Source organism: Etheostoma cragini, chromosome 11 (genome assembly GCF_013103735.1).
Source record: "Etheostoma cragini isolate CJK2018 chromosome 11, CSU_Ecrag_1.0, whole genome shotgun sequence".
Classification (NCBI taxonomy): Eukaryota; Metazoa; Chordata; class Actinopteri; order Perciformes; family Percidae; genus Etheostoma; species Etheostoma cragini.
In genome coordinates this window covers 26382285-26406861 of record NC_048417.1, presented here as the reverse complement: position 1 = coordinate 26406861, position 24577 = coordinate 26382285, and the positions used below count along the sequence as shown (strand labels likewise).

At 41.2% G+C, this 24577-nt stretch overlaps 2 protein-coding genes and 1 long non-coding RNA gene across 3 annotated transcripts; 2 read left to right on the top strand and 1 right to left on the bottom strand.

Moving 5' to 3' along the window:
• Positions 1–2060: 2060 nt before the first annotated feature.
• LOC117953412 (olfactory receptor 6N2-like) lies at positions 2061–3005 on the top strand. Its single transcript, XM_034886409.1, has one exon. It carries the CDS (start codon positions 2094–2096, stop codon positions 3003–3005), a length of 912 nt encoding a protein of 303 aa, XP_034742300.1. The 5' UTR covers positions 2061–2093.
• A 3792-nt stretch (positions 3006–6797) lies between these two features.
• LOC117953413 lies at positions 6798–7280 on the top strand. The gene is made up of 2 exons (XR_004658605.1): positions 6798–7059; positions 7144–7280. It is a non-coding gene; the product is annotated as an uncharacterized LOC117953413 (long non-coding RNA).
• Positions 7281–19971: 12691 nt separating this feature from the next.
• LOC117952406 (olfactory receptor 2K2-like) lies at positions 19972–20904 on the bottom strand. The gene has a single exon (XM_034884691.1). It carries the CDS (start codon positions 20902–20904, stop codon positions 19972–19974), a length of 933 nt encoding a protein of 310 aa, XP_034740582.1.
• Between the last annotated feature and the right edge of the window lie 3673 nt (positions 20905–24577).

Here is a 24577-nt window from a genome sequence, read left to right as displayed (position 1 = left end):
AATAATAATAATAATAATAATTCCTTCAGTTCCAATAGGGCCTTCGCCGCCTGTCGGCGCTCGGGCCCTAATAAATAAAGAATAATAATTCCTTCAGTTCCAATAGGGCCTTCGCCGCCTGTCGGCGCTCGGGCCCTAATAATAATAATAAATAATTCCTTCAGTTCCAATAGGGCCTTCGCCGCCTGTCGGCGCTCGGGCCCTAATAATAATTCCTTCAGTTCCAATAGGGCCTTCGCCGCCTGTCGGCGCTCGGGCCCTAATAATAATAATAATAATAATAATTCCTTCAGTTCCAATAGGGCCTTCGCCGCCTGTCGGCGCTCGGGCCCTAATAATAATAATTCCTTCAGTTCCAATAGGGCCTTCGCCGCCTGTCGGCGCTCGGGCCCTAATAATAATAATAATAAATAATAATTCCTTCAGTTCCAATAGGGCCTTCGCCGCCTGTCGGCGCTCGGGCCCTAATTACTGTATACAATAACTGTCCAGAGACCCCTGGGGACCTCTTCCGGAGGCCCCCTTTCACTAATTTCCCCATTTTGCACCAGCCTTGGTTCTCCAACCATTCATGTTGGATGCCAGCCATCCTAGGCAGACCTTGCGGACTAGCCTTGGTTGCACGCATCTCTCCAGGTCCTCCAGGTCGAGGGATCTAGCTCCGGCCGAATTGGTCTTTTTCTGTCTTTGATGAGGTCATCTGCTTGGCCTTGCTTAGGCAGGAGTTTGATGATTATCTGTCCATCATGCTCACCATGGCTTTACAGTTTGGGGGGACGCGTTTCTACAGTTATCACGTACACTTCGCAACTCAGTCAGCTAGTCACCTCCAGCAATTTAACCAGGGTACGTACTTCGGCGCCCTCAACTCCGAGCTCTACTGACGCATCTTTTACGGTGTTTCGCATCAGTTCCATATTGGCGTCCATAATACTCTAGGAGGAAGTGGTTGATAAGGGACTTTTCTTCTCCTCATGGCTCGGTAGTCCAGAGCAGCAATAGCATTATCCCCAGTCCAGACTTCTCCAAGCAATACGCAACTGTCAATCACACCATTTCCCTTATCCTTCTGGTGGGGTTTGGCTTTCCAGTGCTGACATCACTAGTGTATGCATCCAGATTTCTGGTGTTTTTTCGGGATCTGCTGGAAGGGGGCCATCTATTTCTCTGTGTTCTTGTCCTTCGGCTGCGGAAGCAATTCCAAAATCTTTGACTCTCTGTCTGGAGCCCTGTAATGGACACTGATTAATAATCACACACTTCCTTGTCTAATGCATCTCACTATCACTAACGGTATCCGCATTAATATTTAGAAGCAACAAATGATATCTAGCTATTAAAAACCCTAAAAGTTGGAGGTTAGAACAAAAGTACAAAGAGTTGTTGCTACAAGGATGATACACTGTCTTGTCATGTCTTAGTGGTGTAAACTAGCACGTTTTCAGAACATTGCAGACCGGTGCTTTGCAAGTAATAATAATAATAATACATTATATTTAACAGCGCCTTTCTAACACTCAAGGACGCTTTACAGACAAAAAAAGACAGATACAGGGAACAGAAAAGTGAAGTAGTTAGAACAAAGCAAATAAAACAAAAAACTAAACAAACAAAACAAACAAAACAAAACAAAACAGGAACAGTGTATTTACAGATAAGCGAGCTGGAACAGATGGGTTTTTAGTCTGGTTTTGAACAGGGGGAGAGAGTTGATATTGCGGAGTTGTAAGTTTCAACTTATCACTTTGAAAATATTTGACCCGAACTGGTCCTATGAGTGCAAATCTTAATGTGACAGAGTGATGTAATCTGAGAAAACAAAGTTCATCAACATGTATGAGTTCAGGCCTCCAGAGTCTGATTGAGTTGTTTACATGTAGAAGTAGCTTTTCCTTTGGAAAGATTAATGAGATCCATGGAGGCTGATGTAGTCTGTTAAAACCTCAAAGAGGTCACCAATCCAGTTCTGTGTTTGTCGGACCACATCAGTATCAAGGTCAGGTACTGATGACCGATAAGACCATCTCAGATTATAGCAGACTTGTAGTAATTTACCTGTTTTATTCATTAATATTTGTTTTCAGACAATCTTAATGGATAATGAATTTAATGTAACATATATAACTTTTGGTGGGCATGTGGAAGTGCAGAAATACAGATATCTTTATTTTGTGATCATGTTTACAGCATATATTCTTATAATTTGCAGTAATTCTACCATTGTGTGCATCATAGTGATTAACAAATCCCTCCATGAGCCTATGTACATTTTTATTGCAGCTTTGTTAATCAACTCTGTTCTTTACAGCACTGCTATATATCCAAAGCTTTTGATTGACTTTTTATCTGAACGACAGATCATTTCTTATTCAGCCTGTCTCTTTCAGTGGTTTATATATTACACTCTAGGAGGTTCCGAATTCTTCCTGTTGTCAGTCATGGCCTATGACAGATATGTGTCTATATGTAAACCTCTGCAATATCACACTATCATGAGAAAAACAATGGTTTATATTTTCCTGATTTTAGCTTGGCTTCTGCCCGCTTGTCAGTTTTCAGTGGGACTATTTCTGAGTGCTTATAAAAAACTATGTTACTTTATTTTGAAAGGAATAATTTGCAACAGCACAGTTAACAAACTTCATTGTGTTCCTTCAGCAGTGCTGAATATATATGGCATGATTGTTTTAGTAATCACAGTACCTCTCCCTGTACTTTTCATACTCTTTACATACATCAGGATATTTATAGTAACCTATCGAAGTAGTAGAGAAGTCAGGAGAAAAGCTGCACAGACCTGTTTACCCCACCTGTTGGTTCTGATCAACTTTTCCTGTCTGAGTACATTTGATGTACTTCTACCTCGACTGGAAACAATTTTTTCCCAAACTGTTTATTTAATAATGTCTTTACAAATGATTTTGTATCATCCTCTCTTTAATCCGATCATATATGGACTGAAAATGAAAGAAATTTACAAACACCTCAAGAGGTTGTTCAGTTGAGGCAAATTAAACTGATATATCCACTGTTTTACACTTATTACAATATAATAATAATAATAAAGGATTACTGGAAATTATTTAAGGATTTGTTTCTCATAGACTTAAACATAATAAAAAGTATTGCATTTAAACATTAAATGACATTTTAACATACTATTTTTTTATCTTATCAAGTAATCTCAAAGTGCAAACTGAAGTTTTGTGTTTGTTTCTTTTGTAATGTTAAATAATGTTACCATTGTGGACAATTGTTATCAGTATTTTCTGTTTCAAGAGCCTAGAACAGTGTAACTTGTATTTAATGTCTGATTTACCTAAATAAAGTAGGTAAAGAGTTATAAGTGTAATGTTTATGTTTTCATAGTGGAAAAAGAATAATTAAAAAAGGATACCATATTAATTTGCCTATTATTATTTTTTACTCATCAGCACTATTTGTAGACTATAGGCTACCTAGTGACAAACAACAGCCTTAATTATATTTGTAAATCATGAACTGCAGAACTGATTTGGGATTCATGGAAGTGTTTATATTCTTGAACTTTTTGATATTATAGTTAATTACCTATCAAAGCACACAGCCGTCCTTGGAGGTATGGATGTCCTCTTGAATATCCTCTCCCAGGGTTTTTTCCTTTGTTTTCCTAAGTAGGGCTGGGAATTCGTTATGACCATCAGCCTGTGAAACTATGGAGACACTCACCCTAACAGAAACCAAGCAACACTCTTTATATCAGTTTAAGGCCCCTCTTTAATCCAAAAAGTCCTTGAGAAGGAGGTAGAGTGTAGTGAATGTAAGTGAATGTTTTATGACTGCTAATAACATGTACATATGAGTGAGTGGATCCAACAGAAATTGTAGATTGTGGCATTGCAGTATTGCTTGGATAGCACTGCTGTGTAGAACCAACAAAGAGTGTGATCAACGTTAAGATGTAAACCTGGCTCTTAAGAAAGATCTCCTTTAAGTTAAATTCCAATAGCATCCCAATCTGAGTGTGTATTTGTAAAAAGACACAGTTTGGATCAGATAGATTAGTGGCAGTGAGTTTATTGGGTAACATTTTTAAAATGATGACATCTTACACCAAGGTGGCATTTAGATATTTTCTGTGGCTATTTGGGTTAAATAACAAAGAATCTTGTAAATTGGATAAAAATTGTGTACCGACAGAAAACCTACCATGGATAAGATGGTGTCATATTTGATGACACCATCAAATTTGTATTAAATAGAGAAAGCAGTGACGCAAAAAAGAAACTGGAAAAAGAACTCGCAAATTAAAGGAATATTGTTGGCTGTCAGGCAACTGACAAGTTTCCTGAAGACGATAGTAGAGAATATGACCCACTAACTCTAGAATATTGTAGCTGGCTGTTTTCAGCTTGTGGCAATGCTCCAAAACCAGAACCATCTGTCTATTGTTTACCTGGTTGTTGCTCCGTGATTGGTTCGGTCTGCTGCTGTTCAGGCAAAAAGACATTACTTGAAGCCTAACAAGATGGACTTTTGTGTACCCTAACCCTAATACTGTATCTGAAGTCTCTTTTACATAGACCATAGTGGTCCCTAATACTGTATCTGAAGTTTCTTTTATATGGAGATAGTGAGATAGATAGCTTTATTTGTCACATATGCACAAGTACATAGTGAGATGATGCTTTTTGCATGTTTGAAGCGCCGCCACACGCTCTCCGGAAAAGGATGTATGCATGCAGCAACATGGTATACAATACAAAACAACATAACAAAAAGATGCACCGCACAACACACCGTTCATGTGGTCACATGAAGGAATTTTTTGAGGTGGCTTGGGAGGGAAAAGAACAAGACAAAGAATTAGGATCCAATTTAGGTTGATTCGGCGGCATTTGTCTGTGTAAATGTCCATCAATCTCTCTCATCCTCAGCGACATACGTGCATCCAGATTATGAAGTGATTTAAACATTTCCTCTACCTTCATTGCCAGTCCGGTGGTTATACAAAGTAACTCCACCGACTAACCCCGGATGTTATCAATCCTTCTCTGCGCCTCCACAGAACGGACTGAGATGGAGCGAAACAGTTCACCGTTCTGGTCAGCTCCCTGATGTAAAACCTTCAGCTTGTCGTTCACCCCAATCAAGAACTCCTTAAGTTCCCCAGACAGCTTGGTGAATTTGCTGGCTGCTGTCTTACTAATTTTTCGATAGGTTAGGGAGATTCCAAGCCCCATGACCAGAAAGCCTCCCAACAGAATTCCTTATTATCCACAAATCTTCTATATCTTCCACGGTGAGCACATCCAAGCAGACCGCTTGCCAATTCTCCAATGAATCGCGAGCATAGCCTGCAGCGTATGTCCCCTTCGGGCAGGACGGTTCCCCCGGTGAAGCATGCCTGGGTGAGAAAATCTTGTCAATAGTTCGGAGTGACCAGTTGACCAATTCCATTTCAAATGTTTTTTGTCAGAAGCAGGAAGTAAAAGGGGACCTTAGTGGTCCCCTAAAACTGTATCTGACGTTTCTTTTATATAGGCCTCCTGTGGCTGTACTGTTCCATAAATTTTTATCATCTGCTGGGATTGTTCTGTGTCCGGGTCCAACCGAAACCCTAACAGCATTCTTGTATGGCTGCCGCATCACTCTGCTCCAGCCTCTTAATCTAGTTCTTGTTTGAAAGCCTGATTGTAACCCTTTAGAGGGGTTGAACAGAAAGGGATTACTCTATGTGATAATTATTTATGGCCAGTGGGATCAGAAGTTCTATGTTCGCCTATGGAGCCCAGGATTAACCAAACAATACACCAAGAACGACTCAATAACAGTTCACTTTCTTTGAGAAAACAAAACGCTTCTCTTTTAATGTATAGATGAAAAGGATAATCCAAAAATATAAATTTTACCCGGGTAAAAAAATAAAAAATGTAACCAAAACCCCACAGCTGTGATTTAAAGTTCAGAGATTCGGTTTTCAGTCACTTCAATTCAGGTTCAGTTCAATCCACTGTGAAAGTGAAGAGTTATTCCTACCGCGCAGTTGGTGCGCGCGCGCACGCGCGTGTGTGTGTGAAATGAGGTGCTAAATCCTGCAGGCGCCGTATTTCTAGTTCTCCACTGGGCTGGGGCTCGCCATAAACGTTTCAATCCAGGCTCCAACTTCCAGGTAGATCAAAGGTTCAAAAGAGTCCAACAAAAAACCTGACCTACAGTGAGTAAGGTCAGAACATTTGTTTAGCTTTCAATCATGAACTGTAGAATATAATTCATGTTAAACTGAACAATCATTGTAACATGACATTACAATATCTGTAACAACCATTTTCAAAATATTCTTAGAGGTAATTATTGAAAGACCTTTTCAATAATATATCAAAGTATCACTTACACAAAATAATTAGAACACAAAATAACTATTATATATTATATATACTATTATGCTGACACACTGTGTAACCTCTGCCATATGAAGGCATGCTTAGACACATCTCAAATAAAATATAACACTCAAAGATACTTCGAACATATCTTAATATGCTCAAAGTGCACAGATAAAAGTGCTAAATCAACACAGTCAAGAGTATAACAATTATGCAACATATTGCACAGCGCTGAACTAAGTTTGCAGTTTTAAAACATCAAGCTAATGGTTATAGCGCTTGTGAAAGGTGTCTGACATAAAGAGTGTTATTATTATTATTAGTTATTTAGAGAAATACAGAGTAACCTGGTCGGAATGCTAAAGCTAATGCCGAGTAAGATAGCTGGACTCCCGGAACGTGTCACATTGGGAATATTCCCCAATAGTCCCATTTTGAGGCTCCTATGTTATTTTAAGTCATGTTAAATGCTGTTGAAGCGAGTGTGTATTTGAAAGACTGTTAAGATGTATTGAGTTAACTGTTATCTGTGTAATGTATCACGCCAACTGTACCATTTTGTTAATAGAATTAACAGCATTTTGCTAATCTGTTAGCGCCCAGCCTGCGTGTCCGGAATCATATTGGTAACGAGCGACGTTGCAGTTATTTAGCTTAGTACAGTTATCAAAGCTGTAAGCAGCAGACAAAAGAAGTCTGGACAAAAGAGTAATTTACTTCCATTTGGATGTGAAACCAAACAAAACACGAGAACATTCTGAAAATGATGTTTATTGAGAGAACTGAATTTGAGTTATAGGTGATTAGAGTAAGTTAATGATGTTCTGTTGAGAAGAAGTGTGAAATTGAGAGTACATTGATAAGACATGTTTATGTGTAAAATAAAGTCTGGCAGAAGCGAGAGAAGGAAACACACTACTTGGTGCCGGTCTCATCATTTTCCTGTTCTTTTCAGGACAACATTTTAATCTGAACACAGGCCTCACGTCCGGGGCCTGTTACAGATTCTTGGGGGCTCGTCCGGGATTGGCTTTTCATGCTCTGAGACGCCGATCCTGAAACCGGGATTGAGAGGCTGAGCTGGTGGTGCATTGCCTAGTGCTGGAGGTGAGCAGCTGCTGTCCATAAGAGTTGCGACCCACTGGGAGGAGGTGTAACTGATCTGGTGCTGAGGGACGTGCTGTAAAAGGACTAGAGAAGACGTTTGCCGACAATGAGAGGAAGAGCCTAGTGTGGGACATCAGGAAGAGCCTGCTTTTACTGTTGCCTAATGAACTTTTCCGGTTGGTACCAGTGTGAGCCCAGTTCCAGACAGGATTCGTCAGAGCTTTCTAGTGAGGATGCAGAAGGGGTGCTTTGAATACATCCATGCTCGAATGTACGGTAAGAACCTTTTAGACACTGAGGACAGAGGGTTGGGGGAATTGTTAGCACTAAAATATAAGGTCGACGAGATTGTACAGTCTTGTGGTGTTACCGTCCCTCCTGTGAAGTTAGCCCATCCAGCCACAGCTAATGAACCAGTGATTGAAGCAATAAGTGTAACCACTACTGCCACCGTGAACACACAGCCAGTCATTGACACAACCAATGCTGCTACACTTAGCAATGCTAATGTGTTACCAGAAAATGTACAGCAAATGCTTTGTCACCAGAAAAGGGGTTGTCCCTAAAAAATCTCCCCTACATTCAGCGCCGTGAATTTAAGGTACAGGGAGGCCAAACTGGGATCACTCATCTGATATTACTTACAACAGTGTGTGCAGGCAGATGGAAGAGGGAGTTAAAGATAACTTCACTGATTCAGAGGTAGTAAGAGGTGTGCTTAGGATCATAAAACCAGGGGATTTCAAGGACATGCTTGTACATAAGGAAGATATGAGCACAGAACTATTTCAAGAGCTAATGTGCGCAAAACAAAGTGAGCATGAGACCCCTTAGCAATTATTATTATTGGGTTATTGGACTGAAGCAAAGAATCCTGTTCTCATCGAAACAATCGTAAGCTGGGATTAAGTACAGCCCAGACACAGTCCAAGATGTCCTCTTGCACACCATATACCAAGGAATAGGGCACAAACACAATGACATCCGCAGAGAGTTAAAACCCTCACTTTCAGACCACATGGTGACAGATGAGACAATCTTGAAGCATGTCATGAAAATCACAAGTGATGATAAAACACCATAAGCATCAGGGAAACGCCAACCGGTTGCTGAGGGGGGACAGACAGTATCCGGAGCCCTTCCCACGTCCCTCTTGACAGGTGCAGAAGCAGGGTTAAACGTCAGCCAGAATGTCAGCATGAATAAGCTAAACACAACCACTGACACAGCTAAGGTAAACTGCCTAACAGTTTATCTGCTAGTAGACACTGGAGCTCAAGTCAGCATGATAGATAGACCCTGGAAGGACAAAAACCTACCTGACCTTGACATGCGCCCTCTTTCAGAGCTCATTGACGTACTAAAAGACAAAAGGAAGTTGAAAGTGTACGCGTTAAATGGAGAAGTCATTCCCTTTGATGGTTGGGTCATCATCACTGTAAGTTTGCCTGGAAATAAGGACCCTGACTTATCAATTAATGTACCCTTACTTGTGAGTTCATTATCACTCGAAATGCCGCTGATAGGCTTTAATGTGGAAATGGTGATCCAGGGAATACCCCACTATAACCCAAATGCTAGGTGGAGCCATGTCCATTCCTAATGAGACAGACTATGTACAAACAGACTTTTGTACAGTTTGTACAAACCAGAAAAACAGTTGCACACCAAGGATGCTTAAGAATAGGGCAGAAAGAGAGAGTAATCCCTGACGGTAGTGTAACCTGGATGAAGTCTAGAGTGCCTCCCCAACTTGACCCCTATGACTCATTAGTATTGTTTGAACCAGAGGAGAGTTGCGTACAGCTACAGCAACTAGACATAGGTGAGGGCTTGCTTGAGATTCAGAATGAGAGGAACCCCTGCGTAGCTGTGCCTCTAGGGAACCCAACAAAAAGGTCTGGAACTCACTCCCACCTGACCTCTGCAATATCGACTCTCTCTCCCTGTTCAAAACCGGACTCAAAACCCATCTGTTCCAGCTTGCTTATTTGTAAATACACTGTTCCTGTAATTGTTTTTTTGCTTTGTTTGTTTTTTGTTTTTGTTTTGTTTGTTTTGTTATAACAGCTAACACTTTTCTGTTCCCTGTATCTGTCTTTTTATTGTCTGTAAAGCGACCTTGAGTGCTCAGAAAGGCGCTGTTAAATAAAATTTATTATTATTATTATTATTATTATTATTAAAACACCCACACTGTGGCAACCACCAGTTGATTTGGGTCACCTTAACGAGAAGCAACAACAGACTGTAAGAGAGATGCTGAATGAAGAGTTGCCTGCTTTCACCAGAGACGCTGACGATATTGGTTGTATTCCAAGTTTACACATGTCAATAACCCTCAGAGATGACATTCCTGTACAAAAAGCCTACTCCTCTATTCCAAAACCCCCGTTTGCGGAAGTAAAGGAGTACACCCAAGACCTCTTAGCAAAAGGATGGTACATCAAGTTGGAGTCCCCTTGCGCAGCCCCTGTTGTGTGTGTCCGAAACAAGGACGGCTCGCTGCGCCTTTGTATTGACTATTGATTGTTGAACCAGAAGACCATTCCTGACAGACACCCACTACCTTGGATCCAAGACCTGACCGACACTCTTGGGGGACACTCTTGGTTCAGTATCCTTGATCAGGCTAAGGCGTACCACCAAGGGTTCATGGCAGAAGGCTCAAAAAAATGTGAACTGTTTTGCCGACAGGTGAGGTATGTTGGTCGCATTGTATGAGCAGATGGGGTGCACATTGACCCAAAGGATTTGTAAGCGGTTCCGTCGCTCAAGGAAAGAAAAGTAGAGACAGTAGGTGATGTGAGATGACTTTTGGGCTTTCTCAGCTACTATCGCAGTTACATCCAGGATTTCTCACGCATTGCACAACCTGTGTATGAGCTGCTAAAAAATTCAAAACAAGGCAGTGCCACCAAGTAACGGCCAAGGGTCCTCAGCTATCCTCCAAGACTCCTGTGGAGTGGACTAGTAAACATCAGAGAGTACTGGAGCTCCTCATCGACAGGCTCACCAATCCTCCAGTTTTGGCTTACCCAGACTTCAGCCTACCATTCCTGCTCCACACAGACGCCTCCGAACAGGGTCTTGGCGCTGTGCTCTATCAACATCAAGATGGTAACTGGTTAAGTTTCCAGAACGCTGAAAAGAACTACCATCTGAATATTGGGAAATTTGAGTTTTTGGCCCTTAAATGGGCAGTGTGTGAAAAGTTTAGAGATTATCTGTTCTACGCCCCACACTTTACCATTTACACCGATAATAATCCACTCACCTATGTCATGAGTACTGCCAAGCTCAATGCAGTTGGACATCGGTGGGTTGGAGAGTTGTGTGACTTCAGGTTTGAGATAAAGTACAGACCTGGAAAGATGAATACTGATGCTGAAACGTTGTCTCGTGTGCCCCTTGACATCAACAAGTATGTGGTACAATGTACTGAGGAGTTGTCACAGGAAGTGGTGGAAGCCCCCTGGAACGGGAATAAAGCAGCTCAGAAACAGGATGTAGCATGGGTTGCTGCACTCTATCCCACTACGAATGTCAATAACAAACCTACTGCACCTCTTCCAGCTATCAGTAGTGAGGAGTTGGCTAAAGCTCAAAGGGAGATCAAGGAGTCGGAGAGATCATTGAACTAAAGGAGACCAACGCAGTACTAACAAGTGATACACTATTAACCGTGAATAGAGCAGCAAGGAAACTCCTTCATGAATTGAGCAAATTGGGACTCCTTTACAGACAGACCAGCGAAAGACAACAAGTAGTCCTCCCGGCCGTATACAAAACCCGGGTGTTATAGTGTCTCCACGACGACATGGGACACATCGGTAGAGAGTTTTATTGGCTGTATATGAAGAAAGAAGTGGAGGAATATGTCACAAGAAGATGTCCGTGCATAAAACAAAAAAAACCAACAGCACATGTTCGCGCCCCAATGGGCACAATCACTTCAAACTCACCATTGGACCATATGTGCATAGACTACCTGCACCTGGAACCCAGTCGAGGTGGATATGAGTATATCCTGGTCATAGTGGATCATTTCACAAGGTTTCCGCAAGCGTATCCGACCAAAAACAAATCTGGACGCACAGCAGCTGACCGCATCTTTGAAGAATTCATCCCACGCTTTGGATATCCCGGAAAGTTACACCACGACCAGTGTCGTGAGTTTGAAAACAAACTTTTCAAGACCCTGTGGGAGAAATCCGGAGTTGGACACTCACAAACAACGCCATATCACCCACAGTATTGGCAGGAGCACCAGAACACTTCTGCCTTGTCCAATGAGACTCCGACCACACACGGTCTTGCAACAGCTTGGAGTACCAAGATGGCGGGCGGTCGTTCAGGTGAGGTAGTCGTTCTGTTACTATATACACTACTTCTGAAGTTTACCCACCCGACAAACATGAATCTGCTTAAATAAACCCTCAACAACAAATATGCAAACATTATTCGCAACAATAACGAACTCATTGCTCATGGGGTTCATCGGTATAAAACAACAAACAAGATCCACGGCAATTTCGGGGACGGGGAGTACACTTTGGCCATGTTTCTTTTAACCCCAAACCAATACAACCGCAGGATGAAAAGGACAAAAACAACATGTAAACGACAAACCAGTCAGGCTGTGATAATAGCCATTTATTTGCTTTTGTCGGGGGACATTCATCAGTGTCCTGGTCCAACCATAAATGGAGCAAATATGACTGACGTTTCTACTCGCAACTCTACCTCAGCACAGGATCCAGAGGGTACTCAGCGACGTCCTATTGACAGCTTGTTGCACCCTGAGGAGGCCAGTCCTGGCGGGCGTCTGCAGTTAACCCCTCCACAGGGAGAGCCATCTAGACCACAGGAGACCTCTTCTGGTGTGGACGTCGTTGAATTCGCCGTCCGGATCTCGATGGAGGATCATCCACTGTTTGGCTCACCCGCGGTAGAGACACCAGCGCCGGGGAGATTTGCTGCGAGTGGCGTTGCATCTCCAGCGCTTCCCACGAGTAGCACCGGCGGTGACCATACGCTTGTGAGTACATCCAGTGTCCAACCGAGTGACAAACACTGTTTGAATTCATCAGACAAACACATGTACAAGAAAAACAAGCAAGGTGAAGTAAACAGAGCCATCCGTAAGAACCGGAAGTGGAAAGTCTTTCCAACTGTAAACAACTAAAGGATTATCTGGATCCGAAAGCAAAACCAAAGGGCATTTTAGGCGGCCACCAAAACATAAGGAGCTTAAAATCCAAAAGTGATCAAATAAATCATATATTTTTAGAATCTAATTTGGACTTCCTCTGTTTAACGGAAACGTGGCTTCATGATAACTCTCCATCAGCTGCTCTAATAGTTCCAGGTTATGATATTTACCGAAGGGACCGAACTGATGCAAAAGGGGGTGGAGTTATGATGTATGTAAGAAACACCATCCGTTGCAATGAGATTCAATTGCAAAATCCATGTGATCTAGAATGTGTAGCCTTGAATATGACTCTTTCGCCTCAGATGTCCTACACCCTTGTAGTCATTTACCAACAACCTTCCTCAAACATTAGCTTCTATAAAGAACTTAAGACGGTATTATGTCAACTTGATTTTAAGAAAGAAATAATCATAATGGGTGACTTCAACTTAAACTGGGAAGATAAATCCTCAAGAATGAAGCTCAAGCAAATTACTGATGGTTTTAATCTGGTTCAATTGGTTAAAAGTCCAACACGCGTAACAAATAGCACCAGTACCCAAATCGACCTTATATTTAGTAACAGACCATCAAGGATCATAAAATCATTCAATATGATAACCGGGCTATCGGATCACAATATGGTGCTTATATCAAGAAAACTCACTTGCAGGCGGTTTACAAACCCTTGCAATGAGGAATTTTTTGGTATCCCGAAAAATAAACAAGAGGACTGCAAAGCAGCCATAAAAAACATAAACTGGGATGAGCTACTTCCTGAAAATGATTTAAAAATGACCAGTCAAATTTTTACTGAAAAATTGAAATCTATAGTTAATGAATTTTCTATTGGAATTAAATATAAAAACAAGAAACAGGGTCTTCGCTGGGTGAATGAGAAAGTCCTAAAATTAATGAAGGAGCGGGACAATGCTTTAAAAATAGCTATTAAGTCAAAGATGTCCCACAATAGGCATAACTTTGTTAGGCTAAGAAACAAAGTAACTAGTGAACTGAGGAAAGCAAAGGCGGACTTTTTCCATCATAATTATTGAAAATTCAAATGGTAACTCAAAAGCCATATGGAGTCAGATTCAAAAATTTACCGGTCAAAACATTAGTATAACTAAGCCAATTGTACTAAAAGCAAATGACACAATTGTGAAGTGTCCAACCAACGTGGCACAGGCCTTTAATCAATACTTTGTTGAGTCAGTAGACACTATTGCCCAAAGATTTGCAATACAACAAAATAATCCATGTACAGCTAATACTACAGAGCCAGCACTAACACTAAGACCAGTATCAGAGGATGAGGTTATAAAAACAGTTACATCTTTTAAAACCGTCAAGGGCTAAGGATGTCTATTGTATGGATACACTTATGCTGAAAGAGATCCGCTCTTCAATAATTACCCCACTAACACACATAATCAATACTTCACTGGCCCAAGGATGGTTTCCAGATTCATGGAAGCTTGCTGTTGTGGCCCCTGTATTTAAAAGTGGTGACCCGCTAGTTACTTCCAACTATAGGCCCATCAGTGTTGTACCTGTAGTATCCAAGGTATCTGAAAAACTGATTAACACACAAATCATTGACCATCTCAACAATAGCTCCTTTCCACTGCACTCAATGCAATTTGGATTCAGGGCCAACTATTCGACTGAAACAGCTACAAGTTATTTCATTGAAAAGGTTAAGGCATCACTGGATAAAGGGGGGGTTATTGGGGCTGTGTTCCTTGACTTAAAGAAGGCATTTGACACAGTTAATCATAAAATCCTATTGTATAAATTTCGGAATTTCAATTTCTCTTCAAGCTTGGTCAACCTTATCACATCTTATCTCTCACTACGCTCTCAACATGTCAAAATTGGTACCTATAAATCTGACCCACTTGGTCTTTCCACCGGGGTCCCGCGGGGATCCATACTTGGCCCAACCCTTTTTAGCATATATATTAATGATCTACCCTCTGTTTGTGGAAAGTGTGATATTTTATGGTATGCTGATGATACAGTTATTTTTACTCATGGTAAGACTACTGAGGAGGTTGCAATCAAGCTAACAGATGTGCTAGTGAAGGTTACATCCTGGCTTAACCACTGTTGTTTGCAACTGAATGTTTCAAAAACAGTTTGTATGTTCATTACCAAAGGCTCCCGCATAGACGCAGAGCAAGACATTTCCATTTCAGGACACAGACAAATGGTTGTCTCAGAATACAAGTATTTAGTGTTACTGGAAGGAGAGGACAGGACCCAAATGCAACAAGGAGGCGGCAGGCAGAAGCTGGTGCACAGCAGTTTATAGTTAAACAGTTCAAAGAAAAACGTCGGGAGCTACTGGCGTTGACGAAGTCCCGGAACCACCAACAAAACAAAATGAGAAGTCCAACATAAAACGGTCCAAAACACGTCCGGAGATCTGGCAACACAAAAACAAGAAAGCAGGACAGGGAACAGCAAGGGAGTAAAGTCACGGGGAAACAAACAACAACTCACGAGGAGATACAGAAGGCTGGCAGGAACATCCACACAAGGACACAACATAAGGATCTGGCAAGAGACAAAGGAAACACTGGGGTTAAATACATGAGGTAACGAGGTAATGGGGAACAGGTGAGACATCAGGTGGATCACATTAGGGCGGGGCTGGACAATCAGAGAAACAAAGTGAAGCTAAACAAGACTAGACACGACAAGACAGGAAGCTGACTATCAAATTAACAGGAAGTAGAACGAACAGACACTTACCGGGAATCACAAGACAGAACCACACAGGACCGGGGAGAAAACCAAGAAACAAACACAGGGAAGGCCAAACGGGGAAAATAACCCCCAACAAAACCCCAAACCACAACAATTTAGGAATGCACTTAGACTCAAACCTTGCCTTCAAAACCCACATAAAGAGGGTCTGTAATAAAGTAAAGTTCAGTCTGGCCAATTTCAGGTATATCAGAAACCTCCTATCAACTGAGGCAGCGAAGCTATACTTCCACTCATTGGTCCTCTGCCACATCACCTACTGTCTCAGCTCTAAAACCACTGAAATCATTATAGAAACAAGCACTGAAAACACTAGGCAAAAAGCCATTTCGTTACCATCATTGCCATATCCTAAAGAAGTATAAACTGCTCAGCTGGGAAAACCTCATAAAATACAGAAATGTCTGCTTAGTCTATAAGATCATGCACAGTTTAGCTCCTCCTCCTTTGTCTGGCCTTATCAATTTTAACTCAAATGCAAATAGAGTTACCAGAGGTGCAGCAAGGAGGGACTGCACAATCCCACTCAAAACATCTGCATTCAGCCAGGCCGTCTTTTCATTTAGAGCATCACATCAGTGGAACTCGGTACCACCATTAATTAGAGGGTCTCCATCCTATTACTCATTTAAGAGTAATATTAAGAAATGGATGATTGAAAATCAACACTGTCAACACTGACGCTGGTCCCATCCACCAACAATAACTGTATAATCTTTTTTAGATTTTATTTGTTAATCTTGTTTATTTGATTGTTGTTATTTAACATTGTAATTTTTAACCTTTTGTCTATTGTATAAATATCTACATTGTATTATAACTGTTTATTATTTTAGGATGTTTATTATTTTAGGATGCCTATTAACATCTGGCTAGGGGACTGCCGATGAAAATTAGCCTGTGGCTAACTCGGGTACGCTTACATTTGCTTTGAATGTTGATCAGTGTACATTGTCCCCTTTTCAAATAAACAAATAAATGAAAAAAAAAAAAAAAGGGAACCCGGCAGAACGGTTCAATAGAGCCCTCTTGCAGATGCTCAAGACACTTACTGATAAAGAAAAAGAGCGGTGAAAAGATCATCTCCAAGGAACGGTGCATGCTTACAACTCACCTCGTCTCCCTGTGGACTTATTGTTTGGTCAAATGGCTGAGAAAACCACAGTATCACACAAAAGTTACGCAGGAAAATGGGCTGAGAGAATGACTGAGGCATACAGGATAGCCAGTGAAAACAGTAAACTGTCAAGTGGACGAGGCAAGTCTTATTACGACAAGAGACTTAAGGGTGTGATTTTGGATCCCTGGGACAGAGTACTTGTTAGGAATCTCATTGAGCAAGGGGGCCCGGGGAAACTCAGGTCATACTTGGATAGGAACATCTATGTAGTCAAAGAACAGGTAGCAGACAACCGTGTGTATGTAGTCTACCCTGAGACAGAAGAGAAACGTTAGACCAGAGTCCTATACCGTAACTTATTGCTATTAGTTAATGACCTAACTGTTGAAGCCCCGCCAAAAAAGTTAGGACATGTAGCAAAGAGACAAACAGTACAGAGGCATAACCATTTTAGTGACAAAACCTTGGGGAAACACCCAAGTGACACAAGTGATTCAGAGTCAGAAGAAAGCACTACAAGGTATTGGTTAAGGTTTCCTTAGGAGAGAGAGCAGGAAAGACAGAACACTTACCATTATTTACCTTCTATGATCCAGAGGGATCCAGTGCCCACAGAAACAAACAGGCCTCAACAGGGAAGAAATACAACTTACCGTACCTGTGTGGGGAGAGAGACCTGGTCCCCTTCCAGATAGGAAGCACCACAATCCGAGAGATAGTCAGTCTGTGACACAGTCATTACCTGATTCAGGGCCACCCGAGATAGACAGTGAAGGAGATGATGAGTCTGTAGCCGTTGGAGATGCAGAGAGATGTTTGAATGATGCTGAAGCAGACACATCCACTCAAGTTAGAAGGTCAGCAAGAGAGAGAAGGCCAAGGCAGATGTTCACATATCAGACACTAGGTGAACCATCACTAAAACCACGCCCCGCTGTCAACACAGTCACCACACTCACCTCACCTTACATACCTGCATGGCCAACGCCTTATCATTTACCGCAACTAACAGGTGTTGCACCTTACATCATATAACCTTACATCAGAATCAGAAATCAGAATCAGAAATACTTTATTGATCCCCGAAGGGAAACTCTGTGTTACAGTTGCTCAGATATTAGAAATATAAGAAATATAAATAAAGAAATAAAGAAGTATAAGGAGTGTGAATATTTACATAGTATATTATGATACAGTATTGACATAAATAACATAATTAATGTGTTACAATGGTGAAAAGTAATAATGGTGAAAAGTAATAATAATAATAATAATAATAGTAGCAGTTGAGTATTGCACACATTACAAGCCAGTGTTAATGCACAATACAGATAATATTGTCCAGTTTCAACCCCTCTAAGTGTCTGTGTGTTAGAAACTTGTCCCACACATACATCACACCAGGGTGGTGTTAAATGATTAAACTCTATGTTGAGCTTTTTCTAGAATTTAGAGGTTTTCAAATGTTAGAAGCCATTTCTATTTTTGTCAGGGAGCGTGTGATGGCCAACGATGTGTGGTCATGTGGTTTCATTTTGGATGTTTTGAATAGTAAGTACGTGATGTACATTGTTTTATCAGAGCCTCAGTTCTCAGTACTGTCTCATAATTTTCCTGTTGTTTTCAGAACAACATTTTAATGTCACCACAGGCCTGGGGCCTGTTACATGTACACATTTCATACTTACATTATATACAAACTGTATGGCGTGGCTATACCACAATTGCATCATGATAATTGTAAAATCACTAACCTGGTAGAAAGCTGTCCATTAGGATTACTAAGCATGGGGCATTCCTTCCAATTTATCTTGTCACAACAGCAGAAAAACTGCCAGGTGTATTAGGGCAAAGAAATTCTCCGTGGTAGTGACACAAACATTTTCATTGTTATCAAGCTTTGCCATCGATGGCAATACCTGGTCCCACTTTCTGTCGGCATACATTGGCATTTCCACATATACACCGTAAGTCTGTGTTCGTTCTGATTTTCCACTCAACCTCAGTCTGTTTGGCATTTTCTCTTTTAGCTTCCAAAATGTGTAACTCCTCGTCTGTGTATTCTGGCTCAAAAAGATATGGTTCTGGATCTTGGTCTTAAGTAAAAATCCTCTGACAATTCCTTGTGGTTAGAATATGGCTGTGTCCATGTGACCTTGTTATTTCTACACCCTGTGACTATGCAAATCACACCATGTAAATAGGAACATGTTGGCGTTATTTTGTCACTTATTGGGAGCAGGAGGCTAGTTGGAACCAGTTACCTGTAAGATCTATGCTAGGCTAAGCTAATGCTGGGGGCATTAGACAGTTACAGCAGCATGGATATGAGAAGGGTCTGTATCGACTTGTCTAACTCTGGGGGACACAGTGAATAAGCTAAAGTCCCAAGAAGTTGGCATGTTCCTTTAAGGTAAGATTAGAGGACTAAAACTGTTTACAGGTTTGGGAGCATAAAACATGTACATTTACATTTGACTTAAGCCCTGTGATGTCTTCCCATGAAAACTGAAAATCAACACTTTTACTGATGCTTTTTATCAGTGTTTGTCTTTTTTTGACATTACGTAACACTAACTTATTAACTTTAGTTTTACAGTTCTTTTTGGTATTTATGGTCAATAAACCTCATTTATAGGAGATTACACCTAATGTTTGATTTAGAAAAGCAGAAATTAGGAATTATTTTGAGTAAAATTAAAGGAATGGATGTCAATGGATGATCACAGACTGGAATATGTCAACTTTAACTCAATACTAGTTAAAAAAAACTTGAATAACCCCATAAATAATTAAAGTAGAGATTTGTACTTGCCAAAGAGCATTGTGTGGAATCAATAATGTTATTTTGGGGAATTAAAAAGAACATTGATATAGAAGATATCAAAAACATGTTTTGAGTTATGTTGGAAATACTAAACTGTTTTAACCAAAGACAATTTCAGAAACTTGAACAATTCAGATTTCAATTGGAGCCTCATACATGCATTCTGGCCTCATTGTTCTTTGTTTTTAATTTGGGCATGGTTAACAGGTGGAAAGCGAATCTTATCTTCTACTACAACTACTACACTATCCCATTCTATATACTATATACACACACAATACTGTACTGTTGATGTACATTTGCATTTCTCTATTTGGCCTGTCTATGCATATTTCTATCTTTGTGCCGCTGCATCCCCTGAACCTGTGGACTAAAAAGTGCCTAACATTCATTATCCGGTTTATATTTTTAGGCCATTGGACATGTTATTACAGGGATTGTACCAGTAATGACATGACAAATGGCCTTTAAATATACATAGGATAAGAAAGGTTGTCCAAAGAGGAGACTCATGTGCATTACTGCTTGGGAAACAAGTCTTTAAATGTTCAGAGTAATCACATCTCTGCATCATTACAAATCAATGACTGTAGGAAAGTCTTGGTGAATACATCAACAACTTCTTCAGGTGTTTATAAATTTCTTTCATTTTTAGTCCATACATGATCGGGTTAAAGAGAGGGTGATATATTACTAGTTGTAAAAACATAATTAAACGCACAGTATTGGAAAAATCTGTTTCTAGTCTAGCTAGAAGTACATCATATGCACTCAAACAGGAAAAGTTGATCAGAACCAACAGGTGGGGTAAACAGGTCTGTGCAGCTTTTCTCCTGACTTCTCTACTACTTCGATAGGTTACTATAAATATCCTGGTGTATGTAAAGAGTATGACGAGTACAGGGAGAGGTACCGTAATTACAAACACAATCAAGCCATATATGTTCAGCAATGCTGAACTCACACATTGAAGTTTGTTAAGTGTGCTGTTGCAAATTATTCCTTTCAAAACAAAGTAACAGAGTTTTTCATTATTAATCATCAATGGTGCCACTGATATCTGACAAGCAGGCAGAAGCCAAGCTAAAATCAAGAGAATATTAACAGTTGTTTTTCTCATGATAGTGTGATATTGCAGAGGTTTACATATAGACACATATCTGTCATAGGCCATGACTAACAGCAGGAAGAATTCTGAACCCCCTAGACTGTAACATATAAACCACTGAAAGAGACAGGCTGAATAAGAAATGATCTGTCGTTCGGATAGAAAGTCAATCAAAAGCTTTGGATAGATAGCAGTGCTGTAAAGAACAGAGTTGAAAGCTGCAATGAAAATGTACAAAGGCTCATGGAGGGATTTGTTAATCACTATGATGCACACAATGGTAGAATTACTGCAAATTATAAGAATATATGCTGTAAACATGATCACAAAATAAAGATATCTGTATTTCTGCACTTCCACATGCCCACCAAAAGTTATATATGTTACATTTAACTTGTAATCCATTAAGATTGTCTGAAACAAAACGTTAATTAATAAAACAGGTAAATTACTACTAGTCTGATATAACCTGAGATTGTCTTATTCAGTCATCAGCACCTGACCTTGAAACACACTGGTGTGGTCCAACAAACACAGAACTGGATCTGGGACCTGTTTGAGGTTTTTATCAGACTGCATCAACCTCCATGGATCTCATTAATCTCTCCAAAGGAAAAGCTACTAACATATAAACAACTTGATCAAACTCTGGAGGCCTGAACTCATACACGTTGTTAAACTTTGTTTGCTCAGATTACATCACTCTGTCATATTAGGAATTGCACTCTTAGGACATGTTTGGATCAAAGATTTTCAAAGTGATGTGTTGAAATTTGCCTACTACTACTACTACTCACCGGTCTGCAATTAGGAAAAGGCAACAAACAAAGATTGTGACAAAAAATATACTTCCGTGTAGCCAGGCTAACCCAGAACCAGCCCATACCTTGTGTTACGTACTTTGGTGAAAGTGGACTGAGACGACTGGTAGGCAGGAAAGGGTGAGAATGTTGCAGAGCGTTGATTTCCTCTGGGAAGCTGTCGTTCTGTGCTCGCCCGAGAAGGACTACCTCTGTGTCCAGTCGGTCTGAAGCAGACATATGGAGTGCGGCCGCCCCATGCAGGGACTGGTGAGTAGCCTTTAGTAGGTCGGACCAGGTGTTGCACTGTGTTGGGTCAGAAGTAGATGCATCAAAGGTAGTGGTCTGGCCAAAAAATTTGGATTTCCTCTGCTCACCTGTGTCTTCTGATTTTGCTGTGTGGATAACTGGCCACTGAGCAGGATGATCATACAGGAAATTAGGTCCATTCTTCCAGCGGGTAGGTTGACTCAGCTGATCTAGTGATTTTCTCCGTGTGATGTCATCCGCTGGGTTCTGCTCAGAGGGAACGTACCCCCAGCTAGTAGCATCCGTGAGCTCCCGATTTGCACCTATTCGCATCCCAACAAACACTTTATACTGAGACGAGTCTGATTGGATCCAGCTGAGTACAGTTGTGGAGTCTGACCACATTGTTGTCTGCCTAATAGGTATGGTGAGCTCAGTATGTAGAAGTTTGGCCAGTTGAGCTCCAGTCAGTGCAGCACTGAGCTCCAAGCGAGGCATGGAGAGCTGTCTCCGTGGAGCAACACGAGATCTGGACATGACAAATGACACAGCACATGTCCTTCCTTTCCTTCAGCACCCAGATAGGCGACGGATCCGTATGCCTTCTCCGAAGCGGCACAGAAAACATGCAAGTCCTCAGGAGAGCAATCAGGATCGATGCTCATTGGCATATAGCACTAAGGCATGTTAATGTGATGGAGATGAGATAGCTCGTTCTCCCATGATTGCCATACAGAGAGGAGTTCAACAGTGACAGGCTCGTCCAAGCCTTGCTCGTTCCTCCAGAGGGCCTGGATCAAAACCTTAGCTTGCGTAGTGTAGGGGATAATATATCCAAGTGGGTCATATTGAGATGCCAATACTCTGTATACGTTCCTCCGTGTGGGCTCTGTGGCTACTGCTTGACGGTGCTTGTAACCCAAGGGTGTCAGTTGGGCAGTGCCACCGGAGACCTAGCGTTGACTCCTGGGGGTCTGCTCTGTCCGCGGTCAACCACAGCTCGCAGCCCTCTGAACTTGCCTCTGGGGGGAGTTGCGCAATGACATCTGGTAGATTGCTTGCCCACTGTCTCATATCAAATCCACCAGTGGCGAGCAGGGCTCTCATCTTGTCAATAAGCTGTTTTGCCTGTGATGGGGAACGAAGATACTGTAGGCAATTATCAACATAAAAGCGTTGAGAACGGAGTCCAGTACCTCTTGGTTGTCAGAGCTGTTGTCCTTTGCGTGCCGTTGCAGTGAGTATATACTGTAGCACAGCAAGGACTGCAGGCAGTGCCAAAGGGTAGAACACGCCATTCATAGATATCAGGGCCACGGTCACTCTCCATATCTCGCCACAGGAAGCGCAAAGTGGTTGATCTTCAGGAAGGAGCCTGATTTGATGGAACATCCCGCGGATGTCCCCGCACATGGCGACTGGATACTCCCTAAACCTGAGGAGTACACCCAGTAGTAGTAGACCAAGTTTAGGCCCAGGAAGCAGGATGTCATTGATGGCAAGTTGCTGGTATTTGAACGAGCAATTAAATACTACTCGGGCCTTTCCGTTGTGGTGAACGATGTGGTGAGGAATGTACCATGATTCATTAGATTGACTTGCCTCGTCACTACTGATATTCACAACGTACCCAGCCTTCCCTAGCTTGTGTATCTCCTCCTTGGCGACCGTCACAGTAGCATGGCGCTACTTCAACCTTCTGTCTGAACACTGACTTTCAAAGACTCTTATGGTGATATGCTAGTGTATGTGACACGTGTTTGGCTGCCTTTCGTTGTGTTTGAATTTACCCATTATTCCACCCATTTCCATTGCCTGGTAATAGTCACGTAGCTTTCTAGGCGCACATTTTAACATCTGAAACTCCAGTGATATAAAGGTTAATGCTAAATACACTACTCCGTCCTTCTGTTTAAAACCATATATTTCACTAAAATTCGTTGGTTACAATAACCACATAACCATCCATTCTTGGTTAATCTGACATCTGTTTATTTAATTTAAAGTTAATTACAGTTATTCACTAGCATATGTGTCATCTTACCTGCGTCTTCTGATGCAAGTTGTAAAAGGGAGTGTGTTGTATGCATAGACATAATAAAGAGTAGACGCCGCATTGGCTGCTGAGCGCGAGATTTCCAGCCGCCATCTTGGACCGGTCATACTCGTTACATAGCAGCAGAAGATACAAGATGCCAGAGAACTGTGCAGCATATTCCTGCTCAGATCGGCGGATTTTTTTTTAATCTTATCTCTTTAACTCTGGGTTCTGTTAAGCATTTTGTATCTGTGTTTTGAAATTTGAGTTTTAATGGGAGATTCAACCAAGTAAATGTGCAGTTTAAATAAAAACTGCCACTTTCATTTCATACTGCTACTTTGAATGAGTACGCATGCTTTGTTAGGGGTGCAAGATATGTCAACGCAGTATCGTTACACAGCACACCGTTATATAAGTGAGTATTATGGTATGACCTATACGTTATTCTGGGTGTCCAAAAGCAGCACTGTATGTATGCTTATGTTGTTATTACATTGGGATTGTCTCGGGTTTAGTTGGGATTTGTTTGATAAGACTTGCACGTTACTCTTATAAGATATTATATATATAATATATATATATATATATATCAAACCTTGCTAATGTCCTCTGCTTATGAGTTTCAAACCTGAATATCGTTCGGTACTCCTCATCTCCAAACCCATTTGGACATAATGAGTCCAGAAAAATAGCCTCCCTCTTAGAAACTAATAACACCTGTGAAGTACATATGCCATAAATGCCAGCTATAGGTCAACCGTCTGGTTTAAATAATAGAGGGAACACTAAAAACAAATTTACTGTACACAAAGCATGTAGGCTTGCTGTTTTTGACTTCCTACTCCATGCTGGCAAAACGATAAGGTCTTTTGACTCCATGGTCTCCTATTAAGATATAACAATGTTCAGCTCTTCATGGACATATCTTCACTTAAAGAGGTGTATCTGCTGGACTAATGTCAACACATTATGCAACTTACTGGCAAAC

Excerpts from the sequence above, each read along its gene's own strand:
- LOC117953412 (XM_034886409.1), top strand. The coding sequence starts at position 2,094 with ATGGATAATGAATTTAATGTAACATATATAACTTTTGGTGGGCATGTG.
- LOC117952406 (XM_034884691.1), bottom strand. The coding sequence starts at position 20,904 with ATGGATTACAAGTTAAATGTAACATATATAACTTTTGGTGGGCATGTG.